Source organism: Leucoraja erinacea, chromosome 5 (assembly GCF_028641065.1).
Source record: "Leucoraja erinacea ecotype New England chromosome 5, Leri_hhj_1, whole genome shotgun sequence".
In the NCBI taxonomy this organism is placed as follows: Eukaryota; Metazoa; Chordata; class Chondrichthyes; order Rajiformes; family Rajidae; genus Leucoraja; species Leucoraja erinaceus.
Genome location: NC_073381.1, coordinates 83,818,981 through 83,844,398, shown reverse-complemented (window position 1 = coordinate 83,844,398; position 25,418 = coordinate 83,818,981). Strand labels below are relative to the sequence as shown.

The following is a 25,418-nucleotide window of genomic DNA, read 5'->3' as shown; positions in this document are numbered from 1 at the left end:
CTATCTGCTGGACTGGTACCGGTCGTAACTAGCGCCGCGGGAACTACCAGTGCTCCGGTTGTTGTAGCCGCCGCCGCCACCGCCACCTCCGCCTCCGCTCGACTTGTCGTACTGTCGGTAGCCGCCTGAGCCATAGCCGCCTCCATTTCCGCCGCCGTATCCACCGCTGCCGTAGCTGCTGCTGCTGCCGTAGGAGCCGCCAGTATAACCGCTGCCTCCATAGCCGCCTCGTCTGTAGCCGCCGCCGCCGCCGCCGCGGCCTCCGCCGTAGCCGCCGTCACTAGATTTCTTCTCGGCGTGGTCGACACGTATTTGGCGTCCGTCGACCATCTTGCCGTTCATGGCCTGCAGGGCCTCGGTTGCATCCTCCGGGTTCTCGAAGGTGATGAAGCCGAAGCCGCGGGAAGCCAGGCTCGCCTTGTCCTTGATCACACGGGTGTCCACGATCTCCCCGTACTTAGAGAAGACGGACTCCAGGGCCGGCTCGTCCGTCTCGAAGCTCAGGCCGCCGACGAATAGCTTGCGTTCGTCATTCATGATTCTGGTTGGTTGTTTTTTTGGCGGGGTATTTTTCCCCAGATCGACGGAGTGAGCAGCGGCCGCTCCTTTGCACTGACGAACGAAAGTGCGCACCTACCGGAAGGGAGCCATTTATATAGGCCAGGCCCTGTGCCCCGCCGTAATCGGCTCTCCGGGCCACACCAGCCCGCAACGTGGTTCCGGGCGGGCCCGGTCTGCGAGCCCACATGACTCACCCCCACGTCGCGGGAGGTGGAGCCCGCCATTTTGGGGAGGGAGATCCGGCTTCGACCCGAGGGTAATCTATTAATCTCCGGCCCCCTCACCATCACCACAGCATAGGGTCGGTCATAAACGCTCTTTAATTTCCCCACTTCTGCCCTTAATGTTGACGCGGTCTCGGGTTTTACCAGAGATTGCCCACGTTGCCGCCATTTTGCTACGAGCGAAGGGCCGGTCGAGACCAGCTCCGACAACCACGTCTCATGCAGCGAGGTGGCTCGTCCCACTGCGGTTCCCTGGGATCTGAGGTGGCTGATGAGTGAGGTTCAACCGCTGACTTGCACAGAAGGGGCAGGAGGCCGGTGTGGCTTTGTGAGGCGGTTGTGACCAGCTCCCGCCGGAGTTTCTCAGCACCACCACGTTGCGGGCTAAGTGGCATTTATTCTAAGGAGCACATCCTTGAATCTTTTCCTATGTCCACCCAAAAACCTCTTCCTGTGACACAGGGAAGATGTCAGTTTGGCCGGGCTGGTGTAAGAAATGATGTGGCCGAAGAAGACGACAGGGCTCAGCCAAGTCACATTGAGCTTACTGTTAGTGTAATGAAGTGCAGGTACAACGAAAACAATTTTAATGCAAACAATTGTAAATTATACATCTATTGCACATTCTCTCACAAGACTATATAGATCAAAAAGATTGCACAAGAATATTCATCAGTAAAAACACAATTCATTAAGGTCTTAGTTGATCTTTTACCGTGGCAATGTTTCTACACTCTCCCCTTCTGAGTCTTTGTGTGAATGTTGACCTTTACCTCATCCTCATCACTTCTTCCCAACATGGCCAAAGCTTCAGATGACATGTTAGTTCACAGATCCATATTAGTTTACAAAGTATCCCTCATCTATGCCCAGGTTATTTCCAGATAAGGGTTCAAAAAGGTAAAACTCACACTGGGGCATGCAGAGTATTAACAGGAGAGAAGAACATGCTGACCTTCGACGGTTATTCAGAGTACAGCAGCAGCAGTATAGGCAATGCACACATATGCATTTTCTGGCAGTGTTTGTCACGATTATATGTTAAGAGATGAAGCCACCCAATTTGTTAAATTACTAAATGCAGGAAGGATAAAACGCTGCTCCCTCAATTCGAACAATACTGCCCTTTGGTTAGGGGGCAGAATACTCAATACATGTGTAGGAAGGAACTGCAGATGCTGGTTTAAACCGAAGATAGTCACAAAATGCTGGAGTAACTCAGCAGGTCAAGCAGCTTTTCTGGAAGGAAGGAATGGGTGACGTTTCGGGTCGAGACCCTTCTTCAGATTGATGTCAGAGGTGAGGGAGATACTTAGATAAGGAAATGTAATGTGTGAAAACAGGACAAGGGATGGAGGTCACGGAAAATGTAAAATAGATCATTGTTAGCTGGGAGAAGCTAACAGCAAAGCAAACAAAATGTAGTCAGGTACAGACTAGCCTGAGAACTGGGAAGGGGGAGGGATGGAGAGAGGGTTACTGCTGGGGTGTAAGCTGCCCAAGTGAAATATTACGTGCTGTTCCCTCCAATTTGCTCTGGGCCTCACTCTGACAATGGAGGAGACTAAGGACAGAAAGGTCAACCTCCTATGCTACAGGGAAGTCCCAACCTATCTAGCCCCTCCTTATAGCTCAAGCCTTCCAGAATTGCACACAACACTCCAAATCTGGCCTTACCATTTTCTTGTACAGCTGTAACATAATATCCCAACTCCTGTACTGAATAGCCTAACAGATGAACAGTACAATGCAGGAATAGGCCCTTCATCCCACATTGTCTGTGCCAAGTTAAACTTATGTCTGTGAGCATGTGATCCATGGGCCTCTATTCCGTGCATATTCATGTGCCTATTTAAAAGCCTCATAAACGGCACTATTATATCTGCTTCCACCACCACACCCTGGCATCCATTTCAGGAACCTACCACTCTTTGTAAAAAAAAAACTATCCCCTCTGACCATAAAGTTATGTCCTCCAGTCTTTGAAATTTCCATCCAGGAAACACTGAACTGACTGTCTACCCTACCCACGCCTCTCATCATTTTAAATACTATAAGGTTACTCCTCAGCCTCCAACGTTCCAGACAAAAACAATTCAAGTTTGTCCAAACTCTATAGCTGTGTAGGAAGGAACTGCATATGCTGGTTTACATTGAAGATAGACACAGCAGTAACTCAGCGGGACAGGCAGCATCTCTGGATAGAAGAAACAAGTGATGTTTCGGTAAGGAGGATCTCGACCCGAAACGTCACCCGTTCCTTCTATCCAGAGATGCTGCCTGCCCCGCTGAGTTACTCCAGCATTTTGTGTCTATCTCATTATAGCTAATACCCTCTAATCCAGGCAGCATCCTAGTAAACCTCTTCTTTATCCTCTTCAAACCTCCACATTCTTCCCATAATGGGGCAACCACAACTGCACGCAACACTCAAAATGCGGCCCGACTGAAATTCTACAAAGAGACATGACTTCCTGACTCTTATATTCATCATCATTGGTGGTCACTCGAAACACCTGTGTGTGACTATGTTTAATGTGGGGAGACTGGTGCACCCTCAGCCACCACACGGTCCGTGACAGATCTGGGTCAGGATCCAAGTGCATGGCGTCCGTTTTCCAGAGACCGTTTTCTGCTGCAGCCTTCATCCGCCTTCCCAGCCGTTGTGACGCTCCACTAAGGTCAGCCACCATCCTCCGCCTGTTCCATCGTTGTGGTCTTGGTTGGATTACTCTTTGTCAGAGATTTCCCCCTCAACCTTACCGCTATGGGTGGCCCTATCAGGAGCATAGTTCCAGATGGCATCGCTCTCAGGATCTCAGGACCACACAAGCTTCTCCACCACGACAAGGTGACAATCCATGATGATTCTTATATTCAATGCCCTGGCCAATGAAGGCAAGCATACCATACGTCTTCATTACCTCTGTGCCTACTCGTGTCACTTTCAAGGAACTATGGACTTGGACCCCCAAGATCCTTCTGTACAATAATGGTGTCATGGGCAATGTCATTAAGTATACTCTCCCCTTATATGTGACCTCACATAGTGCAACACTGCACATTTGTTTGGATTAAACACCATCTGCCATTTCACTGCTCATAGAAACAGAAAATAGGTGCCATTTGGCTCTTCGTGCCAGCACCGCCATTCAATATGATCATGGCTGAAAATCCAAAATCAGTACCCCATCCCTGCTTTTTCTCCATATCCCTTGATTCCATTGGGCCTAAGAGCTAAATCTAACTCTCTCTTGAACACATCCAGTAAATTGGCCTCCACTGCCTTCTGTGGCAGAGAATTCCACAGATTCACATCTCGGTGAAAACGTTTTTCCTCATCTCAGTCCTAAATGGCCTAACCCTTATTCTTAATAATGTGACCCCTGGTTCTGGACTCCCCCAACATCGGTAATATTTTTCCTGCATCTATCCTGTCGAATCCTCTAAGAAATTTGTGTTTCTACGCTGCACTCCCTCAATAGCAATAATGTCCTTCCTCAAATTAGGAGACCAAAACTGCACACAATACTCCAGATGCGATCTCGCCAGGGCCCTGTACAACTGCAGTGGGATCTCCTTGCTCCTAAACTCAACTCCTTTTCACTGGCTTTTCATTGGCTTTCTTCACTGCCTGCTGTACCTGCATGCTTACTTTCAGTGACTGACGTACAAGCACAGTCAGGTCTCGTTGCACCTTCCCTTTTAATCTGACACCATTTGGATAATAATCTGCCTTCCTGTTCTTGCCACCAGAGTGGATAACCTCACATTTATACAAATTATACTGCATGTGCCATGCTTCCGCCCACTCAGCCAACCTATCCAAGTCACCCTGCAGCCTCATAGCATCCTCCTCGCAGCTCACAATGCCACCTAGCTTTGTGGTATCATCCGCAAACTTAGAGATGTTGCATTTAATTCCCTCGTCTAAATCGTTAATACATATTGTAAACAACTGGGGTTCCAGCACTGAGCCTTGTGGCACCCCACTAGTCACTGCCTGCCATTCTGAAAAAGGCCCGTTAATTCCTACTCTTTGCATCCTGTCTGCCAACCAGTTCTCTATCCATGTCAATACCCTACCCCCAATACCATATGCTCTAACTTTGCACACTAATCTCTTGTGTGGGCCATTGTCAAAGGCTTTTTGAAAGTCCAGATACAACACATCCACCGGCTCTCCCATATCCATTCTACGTGCTCATACTGCATCTGTGACTGATCTATACACTGCTGTAAACTTTAACTGCTTTCTTCTTTGTCTGCAACTGCACCAATTTTTGTGTTGTCTGCAAAATTTACCGATTATTTACATGCTTGTCCAAGTCATATCACCAACAACAACGGTCCCAGCACTAATCTCTGTGGAACGCTACTGGTTACAGACCTCCAGCCAGAATAACACACTATCTTATTTTGTCGAGAGGTGAGCCAATTCCATTACCAGGTTAAGAACGCTTGAGTTATAAGGAGAAGCTGAATGTAGCAGACTATTTGGTGAACTTTGCTTGGTCCAATGCTAGTACTGACCACTGAAGGGAACTGGAGGAATAAGGATCTTAAGAAAGCAGCTAATATCAAAGACACGCACTACTCTAAGGCCGTGCTCTCTTTTCATTGCTACTATTGCAAAGAAGGTACAAGAGCTTGAGAACCATTACCTCCAAGAACAACTCCCTCCCATCAGGTTATTGAACCATCTCGCATAACCCTGACCACAATCCTACAATAGCAGCAAATCAGTATGGACATTGCACTAATATGATTACACTACCTACTTTGCACTATTATGGTCTATTTTACTTAGAATAACTGGTCATTTATTGTATATTTATATTTTTTGTTGTGGTTTTGTTTAAAGCTGCAGTAAGAAAGGATTTAATTACGCAAAGCACTAAGCAGGTCTGGCAGTATCTGTGGAAGGGGTGGATAGGCAACGTTTCAGGTCAGATTGATTGTAGTATGGGGAGAATGTTTGATTGGTAGATAGGTAAAATGCTAAGTGAGGCAAAAAAAGCTGAGACAAGGTGTCAGATAAGGAGAGAAGAGTGAAATGTAAAGTCAGTGGGAAGAATATTGGTGAAAGGAGACAAGAGGAGGGTGAGAGACGGGTTGTGAAAGGGAAGAAACAGGTGTGCACTGGGGGACACAGGAAAGAGAGGGGGAAGGGAAGGGAAGGGTTGTTACTTAAAACTAGAAAATTCAATGTTCATACATTGCGTTATAAGCTACCCAAGCGGAATGCGAGATTCTGTTCCTCCAGTTTGCATGTGTCTGGCAGCGGGGGAGGCCCAGAACAGGAAAATGGGAAGTGGAGTTAAAATGATTAGTAACCGGGAGATTCAGCTGGTCTTGGCGGACCGAGTGCAGGTGTTTGTCATAAGGTCGCGTAGTCTTTGCATTGGCAAGACCAAGTATAGACTAAGTGACTGTTTCGCCAAATACTCCACCTATCTGCCAATCAAACCCTCCTCACCTGTATCCATCTAACACACAGACATAAAAGATACGGTTGTATTTGAGGCAGTGCAGAGAAGGTTTCTAGGATCTAGATGGACAAATAAAAAGATACATAGAAACATAGAAAATAGGTGCAGGAGTAGGCCATTTGGCCCTTCGAGCCTGCACCGCCATTCAATATGATCATGGCTGATCACCCAACTCAGTATCCTGTACCTGCCTTCTCTCCATACCCCCTGATCCCTTTAGCCACAAGGGCCACATCTAACTCCCTCTTAAATATAGCCAATGAACTGGCCTCAACTACCTTCTGTGGCAGAGAATTCCAGAGATTCACCACTCTCTGTGTGAAAAATGTTTTTCTCATCTCGGTCCTAAAGGATTTCCCCCTTATCCTTAAACTGTGATCCCTTGTTCTGGACTTCCCCAAGATCGGGAACAATCTTCTTGCATCTAGCCTGTCCAAACCCTTAAGAATTTTGTACGTTTCTATAAGATCCCCCCTCAATCTTCTAAATTCTAGTGAGTACAAGCCGAGTCTATCCAGTCTTTCTTCATATGAAAGTCCTGACATCCCAGGAATCAGTCTGGTGAACCTTCTCTGTACTCCCTCTATGGCAAGAATGTCTTTCCTCAGATTAGGAGACCAAAACTGTACGCAATACTCCAGGTGTGGTCTCACCAAGACCTTGTACAACTGCAGTAGAACCTCTCTGCTCCTATACTCAAATCCGAAGGGTTTAGGAGAATATGGGACAATGCAGTCAAATGGGATTAGCACAGAATACCAAATCAATCAGCATGGACAAGTTGGACCAAAGGGCCTTTTCATAGAAACATAGAAATTAGGTGCAGGAGTAGGCCATTCGGCCCTTCGAGCCTGCACCGCCATTCAATATGATCATGGCTGATCATCCAACTCAGTATCCCGTACCTGCCTTCTCTCCATACCCCCTGATCCCCTTAGCCACAAGGGCCACATCTAACTCCCTCTTAAATATAGCCAATGAACTGGCCTCAACTACCGTCTGTGGCAGAGAGTTCCAGAGATTCACCACTCTCTGTGTGAAAACAGTTCTTCTCATCTCGGTTTTAAAGGATTTCCCCCTTATCCTTAAGCTGTGACCCCTTGTCCTGGACTTCCCCAACATCGGGAACAATCTTCCTGCATCTAGCCTGTCCAACCCCTTAAGAATTTTGTAAGTTTCTATAAGATCCCCTCTCAATCTCCTAAATTCTAGAGAGTATAAACCAAGACTACACAGTCTTTCTTCATAAGACAGTCCTGACATCCCAGGAATCAGTCTGGTGAACCGTCTCTGCACTCCCTCTATGGCAATAATGTCCTTCCTCAGATTTGGAGACCAAAACTGTACGCAATACTCCAGGTGTGGTCTCACCAAGACCTTGTACAACTGCAGTAGAACCTCCCTGCTCCTATACTAAAATCCTTTTGCAATGAAAGCTAACATACCATTCGCTTTTTTACTGCCTGCTGCACCTGCATGCCTACCTTCAATGACTGGTGTACCATGACACCCAGGTCTAGCTGCATCTCCCCCTTTCCCAATCGGCCACCATTTAGATAATAGTCTACCTTCCTCAGACTGTTCCCTCCGCAACTCCCTGGTTAACTCATCCCTTCCCACCCAAACTACCTCCTCCCCAAGTACCTTCCCCTGCAACTGCAGAAGATGCAACACCTGTCACTATACCTCCTCCATCGATTCTGTCCAGGGACCCTGACAGTCCTTTCAGGTTAGGCAGAGATTCACTTGTACCTCCTCCAACCTCATCTACTGTGTCTGTTGTTCATCAGTGAGACCAAACACAGACTGGGCGATCGTTTCACAGAACACCTTCGCTCAGCTCGCCTGAACATACCTGATCTCCCGGTTGCCGGACACTTTAAATCTCCTTCCCATTCCCACAGACCTTTCTGTCCTAGGTCTCTTCCATTGCCAGAGTGAGGCTAAATGCAATTGGAGAAACAGCATCTCATACTTCGCTTGGGCAGCTTACAGCCTAGTGGCATGAATATTGATTTCTCTCACTTCAGGTAGCCCCGACATTCCCTCTCTCTCTATCCCTCCCTCACTCTAGTCGCACTAGCTTTTCACGTTCACCCTGCAAACAGCTTACAATGGCCTGTTTCCTTTATCATCGTCACTTATTTGCATATCTTTCATTCATTGTTCTTTATCTCCCCACATCACCGTCTATATCTCTCGTTTTCCTTATCCCTAACCAGTGTGAAGAAGGGTCTCGACCCGAAACATCACCCATTCCTTCTCTCCAGAGATGCTGCCTGTCCCGCTGAGTTACTCCAGCTTTTTGTGTCTACCTTCAATATACGTGTATCGCCAGGTTTTGGCAATTTTTGACATTTTCAACGTCCAAGTTGCTTTAAGACCTCGCTTAGATGTAGATGACTCCAAGACTCTACAGTAACCCATCACTTGGAAGAGTCCCAATCACTTCTAATCCTTCCAGCAGTTTGGTTAGACCCTAGGGTTGCCATAGTAACTGCTATATTAGTATTACCAACAAGTCACTGAGTACAAGTGGACAAAATCTTAACTGTTAAATGTGTTTACCAGCTGGAACAGTTATTAAAAAAACTGCAGGATTCTACTAACTTTCTCTCTTCTGCTCACAATTAATCATACAGTGTGGCACCATCTTGAATGACAAATGCATATTTTTGACCAAACTGTGGAATAGCTTGTTGTTTAATTTTTGAGGCGAGGTTGTCAGATATTGAACCAAAAGGTATGTGAGAAAGAATTTGCTGTTGAGACCATGGTGGGGTCAGCCCTAATCTTAATCAAAAGTGGAGCACCTTGATGGGCTGAGTGGCCCACTCCTTTTCTTACAGATCAATGGAGGCTCAGTGCTAACAGCAGAAGGAATGCCCTGCCTCCCGAACCCCGTTCGCTTATCCTACCTAGAACCTCTTGCTCCACTAATTAGATGCAGAGTCCCTTGCACAGAGTTGTGATTCGAGGACCAGAAGACATGGGTTCAAGGTGAAGCGGAAAAGATTTAATAGGAATGTGAGTGGTAACAATGGGTGCTGTGTGAATGGAACAAGCTGCCAGAGGAGGTAGTTGAGACTGGTACTATTCCCAACATTTAAGAAACAGTTAGACAGGTACATTAATAGGACAGGTTTGGAGGGATATGGACCAAACGCAGGCAGGTGAGACTAGTGTAGCTGGGACATGTTGGCTAGTGTGGACAAGTTGGGCCGTAGGGCCTGTTTCCACACTATCACTCTATGACTCTAATCGTAGAGTCTATCAGCCATCCTTGACCCTGAAAGAGTGCACAGGTCATCAACCCTTAAATAAAAATGCAAAATTAGCTCTGTTGGAGACAGAAGTGACTACAGAGCCGGAATCTAGAGCAAAAAATAAACTGCTGGAGGAACTTGGTGTGTCAGGCAGCATCTGTGGAGGCAAGGTTTTGTTGTATATTTATGAGAATAAAGTGGCAAGTGATACCAAAACTGTATCAGGTATTGGTTTGACCTCAGCAAAATGTTCCAGGTAATGGATTATAAACATATTGGAGTATTGCAGAGGGCACGCAGGATTTATAGGAAATGCGAGGAGATATATATCAGGAAATGATGAATAGACTGCTTCATGAGAAAAAGCAGTTTAGGGATAACCTAGCAGTGTTTAAAAGGGCTTGAATAGCGCTGATGCAGGGAGAATATTTCCATTTGTGGAGAATAACATGATGAGAGGTCATTGTAATTGTAAATCTTTATTGTCATTTCCTGAGTATTCGCATACCCAGAGGAAACAAAAAAAGTTGCTCAACCAGTGTCCATTCAGTTTGCATTAAAAAATAAATAGGAATTAAAATTAAAAAATACATGTCATGAACAAATTTAACACTCTACTAAACATTCAACAGGCGTTCCGACCGGCAGCGGCACAACAGTGGCTCTGCTGCAGTGTGGGGGTTTGTGCGCGATACTTGGCAGGGGGCAAAGTCCATTTAACAGTCTTATAGCCTGTGGGAAGAAGCTGAGGAGCATCCTGCTGGTTTTGCAGCTAATGCTCCTGTACCTCTTCCCAGATGGGAGGATGGAGAAAATGTCATGCGATGGGTGGTAAGGGTCTTTGATGATGGAGATGGCTCTGTTGATACATCTCTTCTTGTACAGGTCATCAGTCCTGTCGCAAAACGTAATTTGTCTATTCCCTCCACAGATGCTGCCTGACTTGTTGAGTTCCTTCAGCACTTCATGTTTTACCCAGGGAATCAGAATCCAGGATTTGGATGAGTAAAAAAAAATACTGTTGATGAGGCTTAAGTGGAGCATAAAAGCCAGTAAGGACTGGGTGAGTCAAATACAGTAGTCTGTTTCTGTGCCGTGTACCCTATGGACTGTTAGATGCTGATATCTGTCCTCCCATCACAGGTTAAAGTTCTGTGTGAAAACATAGATCACAGTCCTATTGAAATGTAACCCAACTATATTACAACAGGTTCCTGTTGTCTTTGACCTGGTTACAATGCCCCCCAAATGTTGTGGACTGTGTCCTGCATTCATCTGATTCCTGCCCTCCTAGATATTAACCTGCATTATCACATTGAGAGTGATCCAAGGACTTCCAAAGGTCCAACAGCTTAATCTGCCCTAGCTCCTAATCTGACTGTAAAACCTTACTCCCTGCCCTAATGTCATCGTTGCCTACTTGTACCATGATATCTGGCTCATCCCAATCCTTCTACTTAATGTTCTCAACACCAGCAAGGGAAAACAACTTGCTGTAGAAGAATCATGCTGACAGCTACAGAAACACCGGCTTGCTTCTTAATTTACAAAATCTACAAGAGGAAAGTGTGTTTAGTTTAGTTTAGTTTAGAGATACGACACGGAATCAGGCCCTTCGGCCAACCAGCAATCCCGCACATTAACAGTATTCTATACACACTTGGGACAATTTACAATTTTACCAAGCCAATTAACCTGCAAACCTGTACGTCTTTGGAGTGTGGGAGGAAACCGGAGCACCCAGGGAAAACCAATGCAGGTCATGGGGAGAACGCACAAACTCCATACAGACACGCATCCGTAGTCAGGATTGAACCCGGGTCCCTGGTACTGTAAGGCAGCAACTCTACCGCTGCACCACCGTGCCGATAATGGTCATATTTACTGACAGCAGTACAATTAAATTTTTCCTTGCGCAGCTTAACAGGCTCGTAAATGCAATACACAAAGATAAATATAATTTAAAAAAATAATGAATTAATAACCGCTATACTAGGGTAAAAAAGACAAAAACGAAATTCATAGAGCAATGAAAGACATATTCCATAGAAGCTGCTGTGATTAGTACTATGTAGTGTTCGAGAGCCTGATGGTTGCTAGGAAGAAGCTATTCTTGAACCTGGTAGTCATGGTTCAGGCTCCTGTACATTCCTCCCGATGGTAGGAATGAAATTAGATCATGACCAGGGTGTTGTAGGTCAATGACGATATTGGCTGTCTTTTTGAGAATGCCTCCTATACATACATTCAATAGTAGTGAGGTCAGTACTGTGATGCATTGAGCAGCGCCTATCTCTATAATCTCTTTCGTTCCTTGAAGTTTGAGTTGCCGAACCAGGCCACGAACCAGGTCCTGCCCATGTTAGACTCCCCAAAATACAACACCTCAGATTTTTCTGCATTAAATTCAATCAACCATTCCTCAGCCCACCTGGCCAACCGATCAAGATCCTGCTGCAATTTTTCACAATAATTTTCACTATCTGCAAAACCACCCACTTTTGTATCATCTGCAAACTTGCTAATCTTGCCATGTATGTTCTCATCCAAATCATTGATATAGATGACAAACAGTGATGGGCCCAGCACCGAACCCTGAGGCACACCACTAGCCACAGGCCTCCAGTCTGACACGCTCAGAGTGTCTCCGAGGATCCTCCAGTGCTTCTACTCAGCGACTGTGGAAAGCATCTTGTCTGGAAATATTACCATCTGGTTTGGGAATTGCTCTGCCCAGGACAAGAAGGCTCTGCAGAGAGTAGTGCGTTAGGCCGAACGCACTATGGGAACTTCACTGGCCCCCCTGCAGGAACTATACATCAGGAGGTGCAACTCCAGAGCCAATAAAACCATGCAAGACCCCTTCCACCCCTGCAATGGACGGTTCCAGCTGCTACGGTCAGGCAAACGCCTCCGTTGCCATGCTGTGAGAACGGAGAGGTTGAGAAGGAGTTTCTTCCCAGAGGCCATTCGGACTGTAAACTCCTATCTCACCAGGGACTAACTTTACTGAACATTTTTCCTTCCGCCCACAATATTTAATATGTAAAAGAATATGTGTGTGTTTATGATTGTGTTTATAGTATGTTTGTTTGTCTTTTTGCACAAAGTCTGCGAGCATTGCCACTTTTCATTTCACTGCACATCTCGTATGTGTATGTGATGAATAAACTTGACTTGACTTGAGAAACAACCTTCTACCATCACCCTCTGCTTCCTTCTATGAAGCCAATTTCCTATCCATTAAGCTATCTCTCCTGTATCCCATGCGATCTAACCTTCAAGAGCAGCCTACCATAAGGAACCTTGTTGAATGCTTTACTGAAGTCCATATATATATATCTACAGCTCTGCCCTTATCAACCTTGTTGGTCACATCTTCAAAAAACCCAATCAGATTTGTGACGCACGACCTCCCACGTACAAAACCATGCTGACTATCCATCTCCACTGACCCCCAAACTCAGGAATTCATAAAAACATAAAATATCCTGACATTGGAATTGCAGTCAGTATGTCATCGGTACACATCCATGTTCTATGATGAAAAAGAAGACATTTTAAAGCAGTATTTTCCAAATGTATCCCATGGTCAATAATTACAAAGTAAGAAGAAGGTGCAAATGAACAGATGGCTAAAAAGACAGTGCAGGTGGGAGGTCTTCAAATTCTTAGCTCATCGGGATCTTTGCAAGCCAGACAGATGGCAACTCAGCAGGGCCAGGACCAATAACCTTATGGGGAGGTTTGCCAGTGCGGCCACAGGGAGTTTAATCAAACTTGACAGCAAAAGGAAACAATTTGGCAGTTTCAGAAGGGAGAAAGGCGGTTTGTATGTGGACATCAGGTTCAATAACGGAGTTTGGAAAGACAGAGGATGAATGTAAATGTGCTGGCTGTAGGAAGTATGCAGATGACATAAAAAATGCTGGTAATTATAGTGCTGTCTTAGGCTAGAAAATGATATTGTTTGAGCAAATGGAACTAAATCCTGAAAAGTGTAAGATGGTTTGGTGCATTATGGGAAGACTAATAGGCATGCCATTGTCGTCTACGGCGGGCCACCATCACTTATAAGACTAATATACATGCAATGAATAATATTATCCACAGAGGTACAGAGGGACGGATTCCTGACATCAGCAGCACAGATGAATAAGTTAGTCAATAGTCAGGGCATAGAACAGAAGTGGAGGACTGTTTTATAAAACACTGGTTAGACCACATTTGGAGCAAATACTAATTACAGGAAGGATGAAATTTACAGATCCCGATAGTCTTAGGAGGCTGGAATGTATTGGGGTAGTAATGGAAGCAGATAGGATAGTGGCATTTACCACTTTTCATTATAATTTTCAAGAAAGAGTTAGATTTAGCCTTCGGGTTAAAGGAATCAAGGGATATGGGGAAAATGCAGGACCGGGGTACTGATTTTGGATGATCAGCAATGATCATATTGAATGGTGGTGCTGGCTCAAAGGGGCGAATGGCCTACTTCTGCACCTATTTTCTATGTTTCTTTATGCATCATAGGCAGGCAGAGGAGATTAGATGGCTCCGGTATCATGCTTCAATAATGTGTAGCAGATTCACAATGATGCAACAAGAGATTGCAGATGCTGAAATCTGGAGCAAAAACAAATTGCTGGAGGGACTCAAGCAGCGTGTGTGTGTGTGTGGGTGGAGGAATTGTTGGTGTTTTAGGTCGATAGCCAGCATAAAGAGAAGAGGGGGAACAATGAGACAGGGGCCAGTAGGTGATAAATGGACCGAGGAGAGGTGAAGGATGAACCAGGTGGGGGAGGGATGAGGTTGGGAGATGGAGGTAGGTTCATGATAGGTGGAAGCAGACACAGAACATAGAACAGTAAAGCTCAGGAAAAGGCCTTTCAGCCCACAATGTCTGTGCTGAAGATACCTTTGCCTGCACATGAACCGTATCTCTCCATTCTTTACATATTCCTGTGGCTTTCTAATAGTCTCAAAAATGCCACTATTGTATCTTCCTCTACCACCACCAGGCAATACGTTCCAGGAATCCATCACTTGCCTAACTTATTATCTCCTTTAAATTTTGCCCCAGTGACCTTAAGGCTATGCCCTCTAGTTTTTTTCACATTTTCACCCTGGATTTGACAGTCCACCCTATCTATGCCTCTCGCAATTTTATATCCTTCTATTACGTTTCCCCTCAGCCTCCAATGCTTCAGAGAAACCAATCTAAATTTATCTACCTCTCCTTATAGTAAATACCCTCAAATCCAGGCATCATTCTGATAAACATTGCACGCTTCACTCAATAGGGCAATCAAAACTGCACAAAATACCCCAAATACAGCCTAACAAAGTCCTACAAAGCTGCACATGACTTCTTCACTCTTATACCCGATGACGGTAAGCATACCGTATGCCTTCTTTATCATTATCTACTTTGTGTTGCCACTTTCAGGGAATTATAGATTTGGACTCCCAAGATATCTCTGTACATCAATTCTGTTAAGGGCCTTGCCATTAATTGTATACTTTCATTTTGGTCTTACATTTGAACTCCCAAAGTGCAACGCCTCACACTTGCTCAGATCAAATTCCATCTATAGCTGATCTGTATCTTGCTGTGCACTTTATAGGCCTTCCGCACTGTCTGCAACTCCACCAATCCCAAATGACTCTTTATTCTAAAAGCACAGCCCCACAATGGGGAACATACTCTCAACATCTACCCTGTAAAGACTCCATTTAATTGTGTTTTCATCTAATCTTGTGTTGCTGTTATTTGCCACTCGTTCTCAAGTAAGATCATGACATCCAGTTTTCAGTGTTTCAATATGTACAGAGATATCTGATAAGACCACTATCGGCTCATGAGTGCCTTTCATACTGGTGCAAGGGTGCTATAGGTTATAGTGATTCTAGGTTCAGTTCCATTCTAGCTTCCTCAGATGAGCAAGCACCTATTCCCAGGAATCAAATCCAGGTCTATCCATCCCTAAATAAGGAGACTTACTGTCTGCAAAACTCTGGATGTTATTGCAACAAAGTTTACAGGTGTAGTGAGACTTCTCTACTATTATACTTCATACCCACTTCACAATCATTGCTTACATTCCATTAGCTTCTAATCACTTGTATCCTACATGTTTATATTTTGTTTTTCATATCCAAGGACATCGAGCTTCTTCTGTACAACAGGATTCCAAAGTCTCTCTCAATTTAAACAATATTCTGCTTTTCCATTCCTCCGACAGGATCTAGATCAGCTGGGAAAGTGGGCAAAGTGAATGGCAGATAGAATTGAGCTCAGAGTGGTACAAAGTCAAAGATAGACACAAAATGATAAAAATCAAAGGAGAAAGTTGATAGGTGACGTTTCAGGTTTTCAGTCGGGTGAAGGGGCCCCGTCCATTGTCACCTATCCATTTTCTCTAGAGATGCTGCCGGCCCCACTGAGTTACTCCAGCATTTTGTGTCTTAAAAAGTATTTTGTGAAGTTATACCAGGGCATGACATTGATACAGGTTTTATTATTGTCACTGCACACTTGAGGGGCAATTATGGCAGTCGGTAGAGTGGTATGCACCTCCTAATAGATGTGGCAGATAGGGATAAGCCTAATGACTCTGACAACTATGTATACAGGAGACGCGTCCAACTGCAGCTCCTCTCACTGTATGGATTGGTTGAACGGCAGATGGACTCTCTGAATAACATGCAGGAAGCAGAGTGTAGTCACACAAAGTCAGATGTGTTGGTACCGCCACAACAGGAAGGCAGGTTGTCTGTCTTCAAACAAGTATACCGCATTAGGTACTGGTATGGTGGGGGTGCTCTGATACACAATCGTACCAATGACATAAACATGATTGAGACTATGAGCAGGAATGGTAGCTCAATGTTATAGGGTAACGATGCAGAAGTGGGGGAAAGAAGGGAGGGGAGTTGATTTTTTGATTAAGGCGAACATCACGGCAGGAGTCAAAGAGAATATTCCTGGGGGAAATCGCCCAGTGTGGCTATATTGGTGAAATATACAGGCAACAGGAATGTTGAGATCCTTTTATCAAAATAGATCTTTTAATATATTCAGAGCAAAAGTGTAATAGACCCAAGGTTAATTATGTGTTAAGGAGATGGGAGAGGTTTTAAACAAATATATCTCATCTGTGGTTACGATGGAGGTGGTCATAGATGCTAGGGAATTCACGGCTGAGCAATGGCATCTCGACAAATCCACATTAAAAAAGAGAGTACCCAGAAGATTGGCTAATGTGCCTTTATTTAAGAAGGTAAGTAAAATTATATCACCAAGAGACTTGGGTGCACTTGCACTCAGGGTCAACATCATGCACAATCAGATCAGCCTTCCTGAGAGTGAACACATGGAAAGAGACAGGCCCACATGAAGTCACTGGCTGTGCCCTCAGAACCTGAGTTGACCAGCTGGCAGGTATATTTGTAGACATCTTCAACCTCTCCCAATGCCAGCTTATGGTTCTCATCCGCTTTCAGAAGACCATTATTATCCTGGTGCCAAGAAAATGTATCACCTTCAACACCATAATTTTAACCAAAATCATCTCAGCTTAGTAATATGGCGTCAAGACAACCTCTCAATCCCTCTTACAATGTCAGCAGAGGGACTGGTCATCAACCTCAGGAAGCAGGGTGAATGTAGCTCAGACCACGAATCCAACCTCTCCCCCCCCCCCCCACCAACTGATTTCCGCTACACTTGACGCTATGCCTTGAAAAGCAACCAAAAGTAATCAAGGACCATGCACAACCCAGCCATTCTCTCTGCTAGCATCAGGCTGAAAATACAAAACTTGAAAGCATGTTCCACCAGATTCAAGAATGGCTTTTACCACGCAGTCTCGAACAAACCTCGTATGTTCAGGATGTATTCCCGATCATCCAATGTACCTCAATGCGAATCTTGCACTTTTTTTATCTGCACTTTCTCTTTTGCTCTACATGTTGTACTCACATATGGTATAATGTGCCTGGAGAACAAGTTCTCTGTATCTTTGTACACATGACAATCGTAAACCAATACCATAAGGGCTACAAGGTCAAGCCCGGGATATGCAAACTGGTGAGCCTAACATCAGCGGTGGGAAAGTTACCGGAAGGCATTCTGAGAGACAAGATCTATCCTCATTTGGAATGGCAAAATACCAGTGTGCAGAATATTGTTACATTATTATAGCTAGAGAAAATGCAGATAAAAATTGTGCAAGGGCTGCATTGAGATGCAGCCCTTCAGCACTATTTATGTAGATTATGTAGATTACCTTCAGCACTATTTATGTAGATTGATGTGTGTACATTACCTTGTTTCCTGAACAATAATTAACTCCTTCAACTTGCTGACTTTGAAGGAGCATGTTGTCATGTTGCTTTCTGTCTCCTTTCTGTACTCCATCTTATCACTGTTCGAGATCCTTACACTAGGAAGGTGTCATCTGCAAACTTGTAAATGGAGATAAGAGCAGAATTTGGTTCACAGTCATCATGTCATGCGTGTGTTGGGAGGAGAGTATGGGGTTGAGAACACATCATTGCAGCATCCAAAGTCAAAAATTATTGTGGAAGATGTTGTTACTTATCCTGATTGTGGCCTAGAGAGGGTCAAGAAGACGGATCAAATGGCAGGGGGATTCCAAAATTAGGACTGGATGAAATTATGGTGATGAAGGCAGAGACAGTTTCTGAAAATTGCAACACAGACATTTGGCATACTTGACTCCGTCAGGACATTCTGTCGAAGAGTGGAAACGGAACCGCAGGTACTAGTTTACAAAAAAAGAGTAACAACAATTCAGGTGAACATGGATATGTGATTTCTATGGTTGGGAAACTACCTCAGACCGATTATGGGGTAAGACGGCTCGGAGAGGCAGAACAAAGCATTACAGCTAACAGGGGAAGAGGCGAAGGGGAGGGGTTGATGGAAAAGGGCAGAGATGGAAAAAAAAGACATAGGTTGAAGGGGAGAAGTCCAAGTAGAGAATGGTGTTTGGCGAAGAGGGGAGGATTATGTAGAATTTAATGTTCATACTTGGTTCTTGGTTACTTGGTCCTCCAAAATATTCCAACTGGAATTTAAACTGGAGGTGGTGAAAGGAGGGATTAGTTCATACTGATGTGTGTAAGCTACTCGAGGAGTGCGAGTGTAGGTGGGGTACACGGGAGGTGGTTGCTGAAGTTGGAGAATTCAGTGTTCATATTGTTGGGTTATAAGCTACACAAGCAGAATATGAGGCGTGTGGCTTTACTCTGGCAATGGAGGTGGGCGAGGGCAGAAAGGTCAGTATGGGAATGGTAAAAATCAGGAGTTCCTTGGCTGACTGAAGTGTTTGGTGAAACAGAAGCCAAGTCTACTCACCGCTGTAGAGGAAGCCACATTGGGAATACTGGATGCAATAGATTACATTGTGTTGAAGAGTTGATCATCAATGCTAAAACTGTACAAGACATGGGTGATGCTACACCCGTGGAGTATTATGTGCAGCACCTAGCTGGAGGAAGGAATGCAGAAAATATTCCCAAGCGGACTGGAGGTTTGAATTATGTAGGAACTATAGATATGTGAAGAGGACAAGATTAGTGAAGATAAATGTAGGTCCCTTAGTCAGAAACAGGTGAATTTATGATGGGAACCCAGTTTATAATGGCAGACCAGTTAAACAAGTACTTTATTTCTGTCCTCACTACGGAAGACACGAACAATCTCCCAGAAATACTAGGGGACCAAGGATCTAGCGTGATGGAGGAACTGAAGGAAATTCACATTAGTCGTGAAATGGTGTTGGGCAGATGAATCCCCAGGGTCTAATATCCTTCTTGAATACTCTGCATCCCAGAGTATTCAAGAAGGTGGCCCAAGAAATTGTGGATGCATTGGTGAGCATTTCCCGATGTTCTATAGACTCTGAATAAATTCTTGTGGACTGTAGGGTAGCAAAGACAATAAGTGAACGAGTAGGCCCTTTGTGCCATTCAATGTGATCATCCAGTCAGTACCCCGTTCCTGCCTTTTCCCCATATCCCCTGACTCCACTATCTTTAAGAGCCCTATCTAGCTCTCTTGAAAGTATCCAGAGAACCAGTTAAAGCCAGCATGGATTTATGATGGGAAGATTCATGCTCGACTAACCTTCTGGAACTTTTCGAGGATGTAACACGTAGAATGGGTTAGGGAGTACCAATGTAGTGTATCTGCACTTTCAAAAGGCCTTTGACAAGTAACCCACAAGATTAGTGTGGAAAATTACATGGTGTTAGGAGTATTGACATGGATAGAGAACTGGTTGGCAGACAGGAAGCAGAGTAGGAATTAACAGACCCTTTTCAGAATGGCAGGCAATGACTGGTGGGGTGCTGCAAGACTCGGTGCTGGGACCTGTTATTTACAGTATATATTAACGATTTAGACCAGGGGTATCCAAACTATGTCCCGCAGCAAGCTCAGCGCATGACGGAGCGTGTGTGTTGGGTATCGAGTCGGGGAGCACGGCAGCCCGGAGCTGCTCTTGGGTGTTGTTACCGGGTAGGCTCCTCGAATTGTCAGAGCCGAGACATCACAGGGCCACCATGAAGGGTGCAATGGGGGGGTGGGAGGTTGTTCGCCGGCAGCGGTCAGAATGAGTCGGCAGCACGTTATAACGTGTGATCATTCCTCTTTGCCATCTCACTCCCCTCTCTCCAAAGAGGAAGCCTGTCCTGCTGTGTTGCTCAAGCATTTTGTGTCCATGAAGGTCTGAATTGAATGGAAACTAGATATGTTTTTTCCTCTGCAGCATAGGAGACCGAGGAATGATTGATGAGCATCAACAGGCCTATTCCCATTAACTTGAAGGCCACCCTTTTCAGTGTTGTCAGGATATCAAACCAGCTGCTAGTGGAAGAACAAAGCAGGCCAGGCCCATGGACCTGTTTCTGTGTCATTTAACTCTGCAAAATTTGATTTGAGCTGGAATATGAGGGAGTATTCAACATGATTGGTTAATTTTACCATGAACCTACTAGTATCACTTAATTATACCCCAATTAAAGATCACCTGGTTTCTTCACAGGCTGCAGACGGTAATGTTGTGGAAGGCACTTCATGAAAATATTTTTTATTTTCAATTGCATGTTAAACCCAGGAAACGGGAATAATCCCCCAAAAAGGACTACATATTTAAGAGCATACTGGAATACAATCACTGAAATTCCCCTCGATTACGATTTTAACATGCAGAGCCTCGTTAGCATTTACAGACGCATAAAACGTCTGCGTCGACCATGTCCGTTTAACTAATCCCCATCCGTCTACAATGGTCGGTATCACTTCATTCTCCGCCTGTCCCGGTGCCTCGAAAACCCCGATTTTTCTAGTAATTAAGGTTTCCCTATCGCGCAATAACCGAAATTTAAGTAGGCGATTATAATGTCGCAGCGGCCATCTCACGCGGACTTCGCATTGACAAATTGCAGAAAAGGCACTCGTCAACATCTGACATAATTTGTAATCTAATCATAGATTTTTTCCAAAGAGCCTCTTAAAATGTCGGCAACATTATCAAGACCGTCCCCGCAGGCCAGCATGGAGCGGGAAAACGTCATGCGCAGAAGGGTTGGAAGCGCCATGCAGGCGAGTTAACGCCATCAAGCAGATGAAATAACAGGCCGATCGCAGGCGCACGCTGCAGTGTAGGGCGGCCGCCACGATCGGCTCCTCCCCTCCACCCGAGCGCCAAGTGCCGCAGTGAAGCAGCTCCTGCAGCACGGCAATTAAACACAATACGTGATCGGTGAAAAGAGGGGGGGGGGGGGCGGGCGCCCGTCCCTGCGGAGCGGGCGGGGACCACCCGGCTGGGCAGGAGACTCCGCACGTGGCAGCAGCATTGATGCAGCCCCGCCGCAGTGCCACCAATGCAGCCGGAACATGGGCCAGCCGCGGGGGGGCGCCAATGAGGCCGGAGCTCGACCCGGGTCCCGTCCCCACTCCACGTGGCGCGCAACGTGCCGGAGCGACGTCAGTCCCGCCCACCAGCTAACGGGGCAGGACCGTTACTTTCCGCGTGGAGCAGCGGCCATGCTCCCCGATACCTAAACCTGCGAAACAAAAACACTTTCCAGACAACGGTTCAATTCCACTTTTTAATATTCTCACTTTTTGCAAAGACAGTTTCGTACAAAACGTGTGTTCAGCTTCCGTCAAAACAAGTTGCCCAAAATTAAAGGAGCCACCCTCCCACCCCGAGCCCGGGGGAGAGAGCGGGAGTTTGCTTCTCAAACGACGAATTTTCAGCATCGGGAGAGACCCGGCGGCTGCGAGCCGCAGGATGACTGCGCCCGCCCAACCCACCGCCGACCTCCGCCCATTCGATCCAAAGTAAAAAAAATGCCTTTTAAGTCACAAACCGAGTGATAATTTTAAACCATAAAACTTCGCGACGAACAAAGGGAGGGGTGGGGCGGAGGAGGGAGAGAGAGGGAGGGCGCCGCCGGGGGCAGTCCGTCACAGCGAGAGGGAGGGGGAAAAGTGGCCTTTATCTAACGGGACTCGTGGACGGGGGCCCTCCGCCTCCCCGCTCCTCCCCCCTGCAGGGGAATGACTAAGGAGAGGAAATGGGGCCTCTGAGACGAGGCCGGGCGCACAGCTCCGGTCATTGGTACGTGCTGCGGTTTCCGTAGCCTCGGCCCCGAGAGTAGCCTTCGCCGCGCTGGTAGTAGCTGTCCCTCGTGTCGTACTGCCGGTAGCCGTAGCCTCCGCTGCCTGCGCCTCGCCCTCGGCCGTAGCTTCGTCCGCCGCCGCCGTAGCCGCCGCCTCCACCACCGCCCGATTTTTTCTCGGCGTGGTCCACCCGGATGGTGCGACCGTCCAGGGACTTGCCGTTCATTGCCTGCATGGCGTCGCGGGCATCGCCCGGGTTCTCGAAGGTAATGAAACCGAAGCCTCGGGACGACTGGGTATCTCGGTCCTTGATGACGCGGACCTCGTTGATCTGCCCGTACTTGCAGAACACCTCTTCCAGGGCCTGCTCGTCCGTCTCGAAGTTGAGGCCGCCGACAAATAACTTTCCTTCGTCACCCATGTTGGATGTGCGGGGCCTGTCTTTTCTCTGCTGTTAACTCGACGGCGGCTGCTGCTCGACTCCGCTATCCCCGCCGCGCCGCCTTACTAAAACGCACTCGCTCCGCCCAACCCTCTCCCATGCCGCTACCTCATTGGCCCGGCGCTGCCGGCACTGACCAATGGGCGCGACAAGGGGGCGGTCCGGGGCCGCAGCAGCGCGAGTCCAGCCGCTTTCCGCCGGCTGCAGCCTGATCCCGCCCGCCCGCCGCCATCTTAGCCGCTCGCAGCTCTTCGTTCAGCGGTCTTTTGTTCCTCTCTAACGGCGGCTTTCCGCTGTCGCAAAGCCCAACCGACGGTCTAAATAGTAAAATAGTCGGCAAACCGTCACCCCTCTCCATAGCCTGTTTCAAATGTTAACAATAATCTGTATTGCCCGTCCTGGATATTGGTTTATCTGCATCTACATTAAAAGAAAAGTTTATCCACCTGTTCGCATGCTTCAAACGTGCTCTTAACCACACCAAACATGGCTCCTGAAATCATGAACAGCATGGCTAACACCGCCTGCTGTAGCAATTTGAGAAAAAGCTACACACTGAGTAGATGCCCGTGGCATCGTCAAATTGATCTGGAGTTGAGGGATAGATTTGTGTCTGGTCTCCCAACATAGCATTTGTCGTGATTTCTCACTAAACGAGGCGGGCCACGTGAAGGCTGCCATCTTCCACTCCATGTCCAGTCATTTAAATCCTTCCCCTTATACTTGCGTTAAAACGTTTTAATCATGAAAGATTAAAAATGAAATGATTTTTTGCGAATTTCAAATACAAATAGCAAGCATAAAAATAAGCCATCTCGTCTGCTCAGCCGTTCACTATAATTTAAATATTATCTTGGTTAATCAGCTAAACTGTATAACCACAAACCATAGCAGTGAATTATATGTAAAATGACATTCAAACACCTACTCACTAGTTTTATTGCCAGAAATATTAGCTCTATACTTTATTGCAGCTTTTAAAAGACAAATTTGCTAAATTCTAAAAGGTGAGATATGAATGCCCTTGACATCAAATTAATACATGGATAGGTATATTAGTCCTTAGCATCAAGGACCTCTGGTAAAACTGAAGTCTATGGGCATCAGAGAAAACACTGATGATTGGAGCTATAATTGAAACCAAGGTGGTTGTTGGGAATCAGGACATAACAATAGGTTCTTGAGGGCACATGTTCCATGCCAGCTATTTTCAGCTGCTACATCAATGACCTTGCATTGTAAGGCCAGAAGGGGGAATGTTCCTTAATTATAATTGGACAAGGATGAATTCCATTCATACTTTCTCAGCACAGCTATATCAACAATACTGACGATACAGGATAAGCTGCAAAATGGCAAATAATAGTTGTGCTATGAAAGTGCCACATATTGGCAACCAACACGAGTCTAACCACCTATCCCAGACATCAAATGGCATTACCTATGGTTGTACACCAACATTCTGGGTATCACCTCAGAAATTAAACCCACCACAAATATTGCAGCTAAAAATGCAAATCAGAGACTGAATATTCCCTCTGCTTTGATTGGCTGTAACACCATTCATGTTGATATCATCTTGGACAAATCAGTCTAATTCGTGAAACTCAGTCCCTAACAGCATTGTGCCTTCACAACAAAAAACTAGAAATCCACAAAGGTAGCTCACTCACCATCTTCTCAAAGTGAATTCTGGAAGGACAATAAATTCTTACTTTGCCATGAAGTCCAGATCCCCAAAGAGTGAATAGAAAAGCAAAACACAGATGTGCCAAACCTCTTCACTGTGCATGGTTGGTGCATGATGCAGACATTATAAATACACAATTAATAATCATATAGTACAGAAACAGGCACTTTGGGCTAACTCGTCCATGCTGACCAAAGTGCCTAACCAAGTGCCATACTTGCCTGCGTCTGGCCCATATCCCTCCAAACCTTTCCTATCCATATACCTATCCAGGTTCAGTTCAGCTAGTTTATTGTCACATGTACCAAGGTATAGTGAAAAGCTTTTTGTTACGCGCTAACCAGGCAGCAGAAAGACAATACACGATTACATTCAATCCATTTACAGTGTATAGATATATGATAAGGGGATAAAGTTTAGTGTAAGGTAAAGCCAGCAAAGTCCGGGTCAAGGATAGTCCGAAGGACATCAAAGTGGTAGATAGTAGTTCAACATTGTACCAATGGCATTGCCTGACTGTGCTTTGCAGCCAGTTATCTTATTCAGACCTTGCCACATTGTCCGTGTGTCCGCGTGATTATACTGGGACTCAAATTTATCTCGGTATTGTCTCTTGGCATCCTAAAAGGAGTTATTTAAATTTATTAATTGTACCCTTCGATCACAACCTGGCAGATCATTCCATAAATGCACTAGCGTCTGTGCAAAAGTTTTAAATCTTTCCTTGTTCACCTTAAATCCAAGGTCTCACGTTTTAAGACTACTCTAGCCTGGGGAAATGTCAGTCACTATTCGCCTTATCTATGCCCTTTATGTTTTTATAAACCTCAATAAGGTCACCCCATAGTCTCCTATGTTCCAGCAAAAAAATGTCCAGCTTCACCTTATAATTCAAACACTCCAGACAACCCAGAGCCGTCATTTTCAAGTTTATGACATCCATCCTACATCAGGCAACCAGAACTGTACGGTTCTCCAAATGTGGGCTTACCAACATCTTGTACAGCAAAGATCTTTGTTGTACAGCTTTAACAATGGCAAATCCACAAAGCACAGAGGCTCCTGAGCACTACACAACACTA

The 25,418-nt window shown here is 45.7% G+C and overlaps 1 protein-coding gene and 1 long non-coding RNA gene across 4 annotated transcripts; one reads left to right on the top strand and one right to left on the bottom strand.

Moving 5' to 3' along the window:
- LOC129697675 (uncharacterized) lies at positions 1-22,722 on the bottom strand. Its single transcript, XM_055636384.1, has 7 exons — positions 22,199-22,722; positions 21,602-21,642; positions 21,189-21,304; positions 20,738-20,936; positions 16,940-17,064; positions 756-900; positions 1-633 (listed from the first exon to the last, which is right to left on the bottom strand). The coding sequence occupies exons 1-7, from the start codon at positions 22,623-22,625 to the stop codon at positions 1-3; spliced, it is 1,686 nt and encodes a 561-aa protein (XP_055492359.1). The 5' UTR covers positions 22,626-22,722.
- Positions 732-14,382, top strand: LOC129697493 (uncharacterized). 3 transcript variants are annotated; one of them, XR_008723534.1, is made up of 3 exons: positions 732-817; positions 10,475-10,606; positions 12,107-14,382. It is a non-coding gene; the product is annotated as an uncharacterized LOC129697493 (long non-coding RNA). The 3 variants fall into 3 exon arrangements; XR_008723532.1 differs by lacking the exon at positions 732-817 and adding an exon at positions 1,213-1,354; XR_008723533.1 differs by lacking the exon at positions 732-817 and adding an exon at positions 2,955-3,636.
- Positions 22,723-25,418: the final 2,696 nt, after the last annotated feature.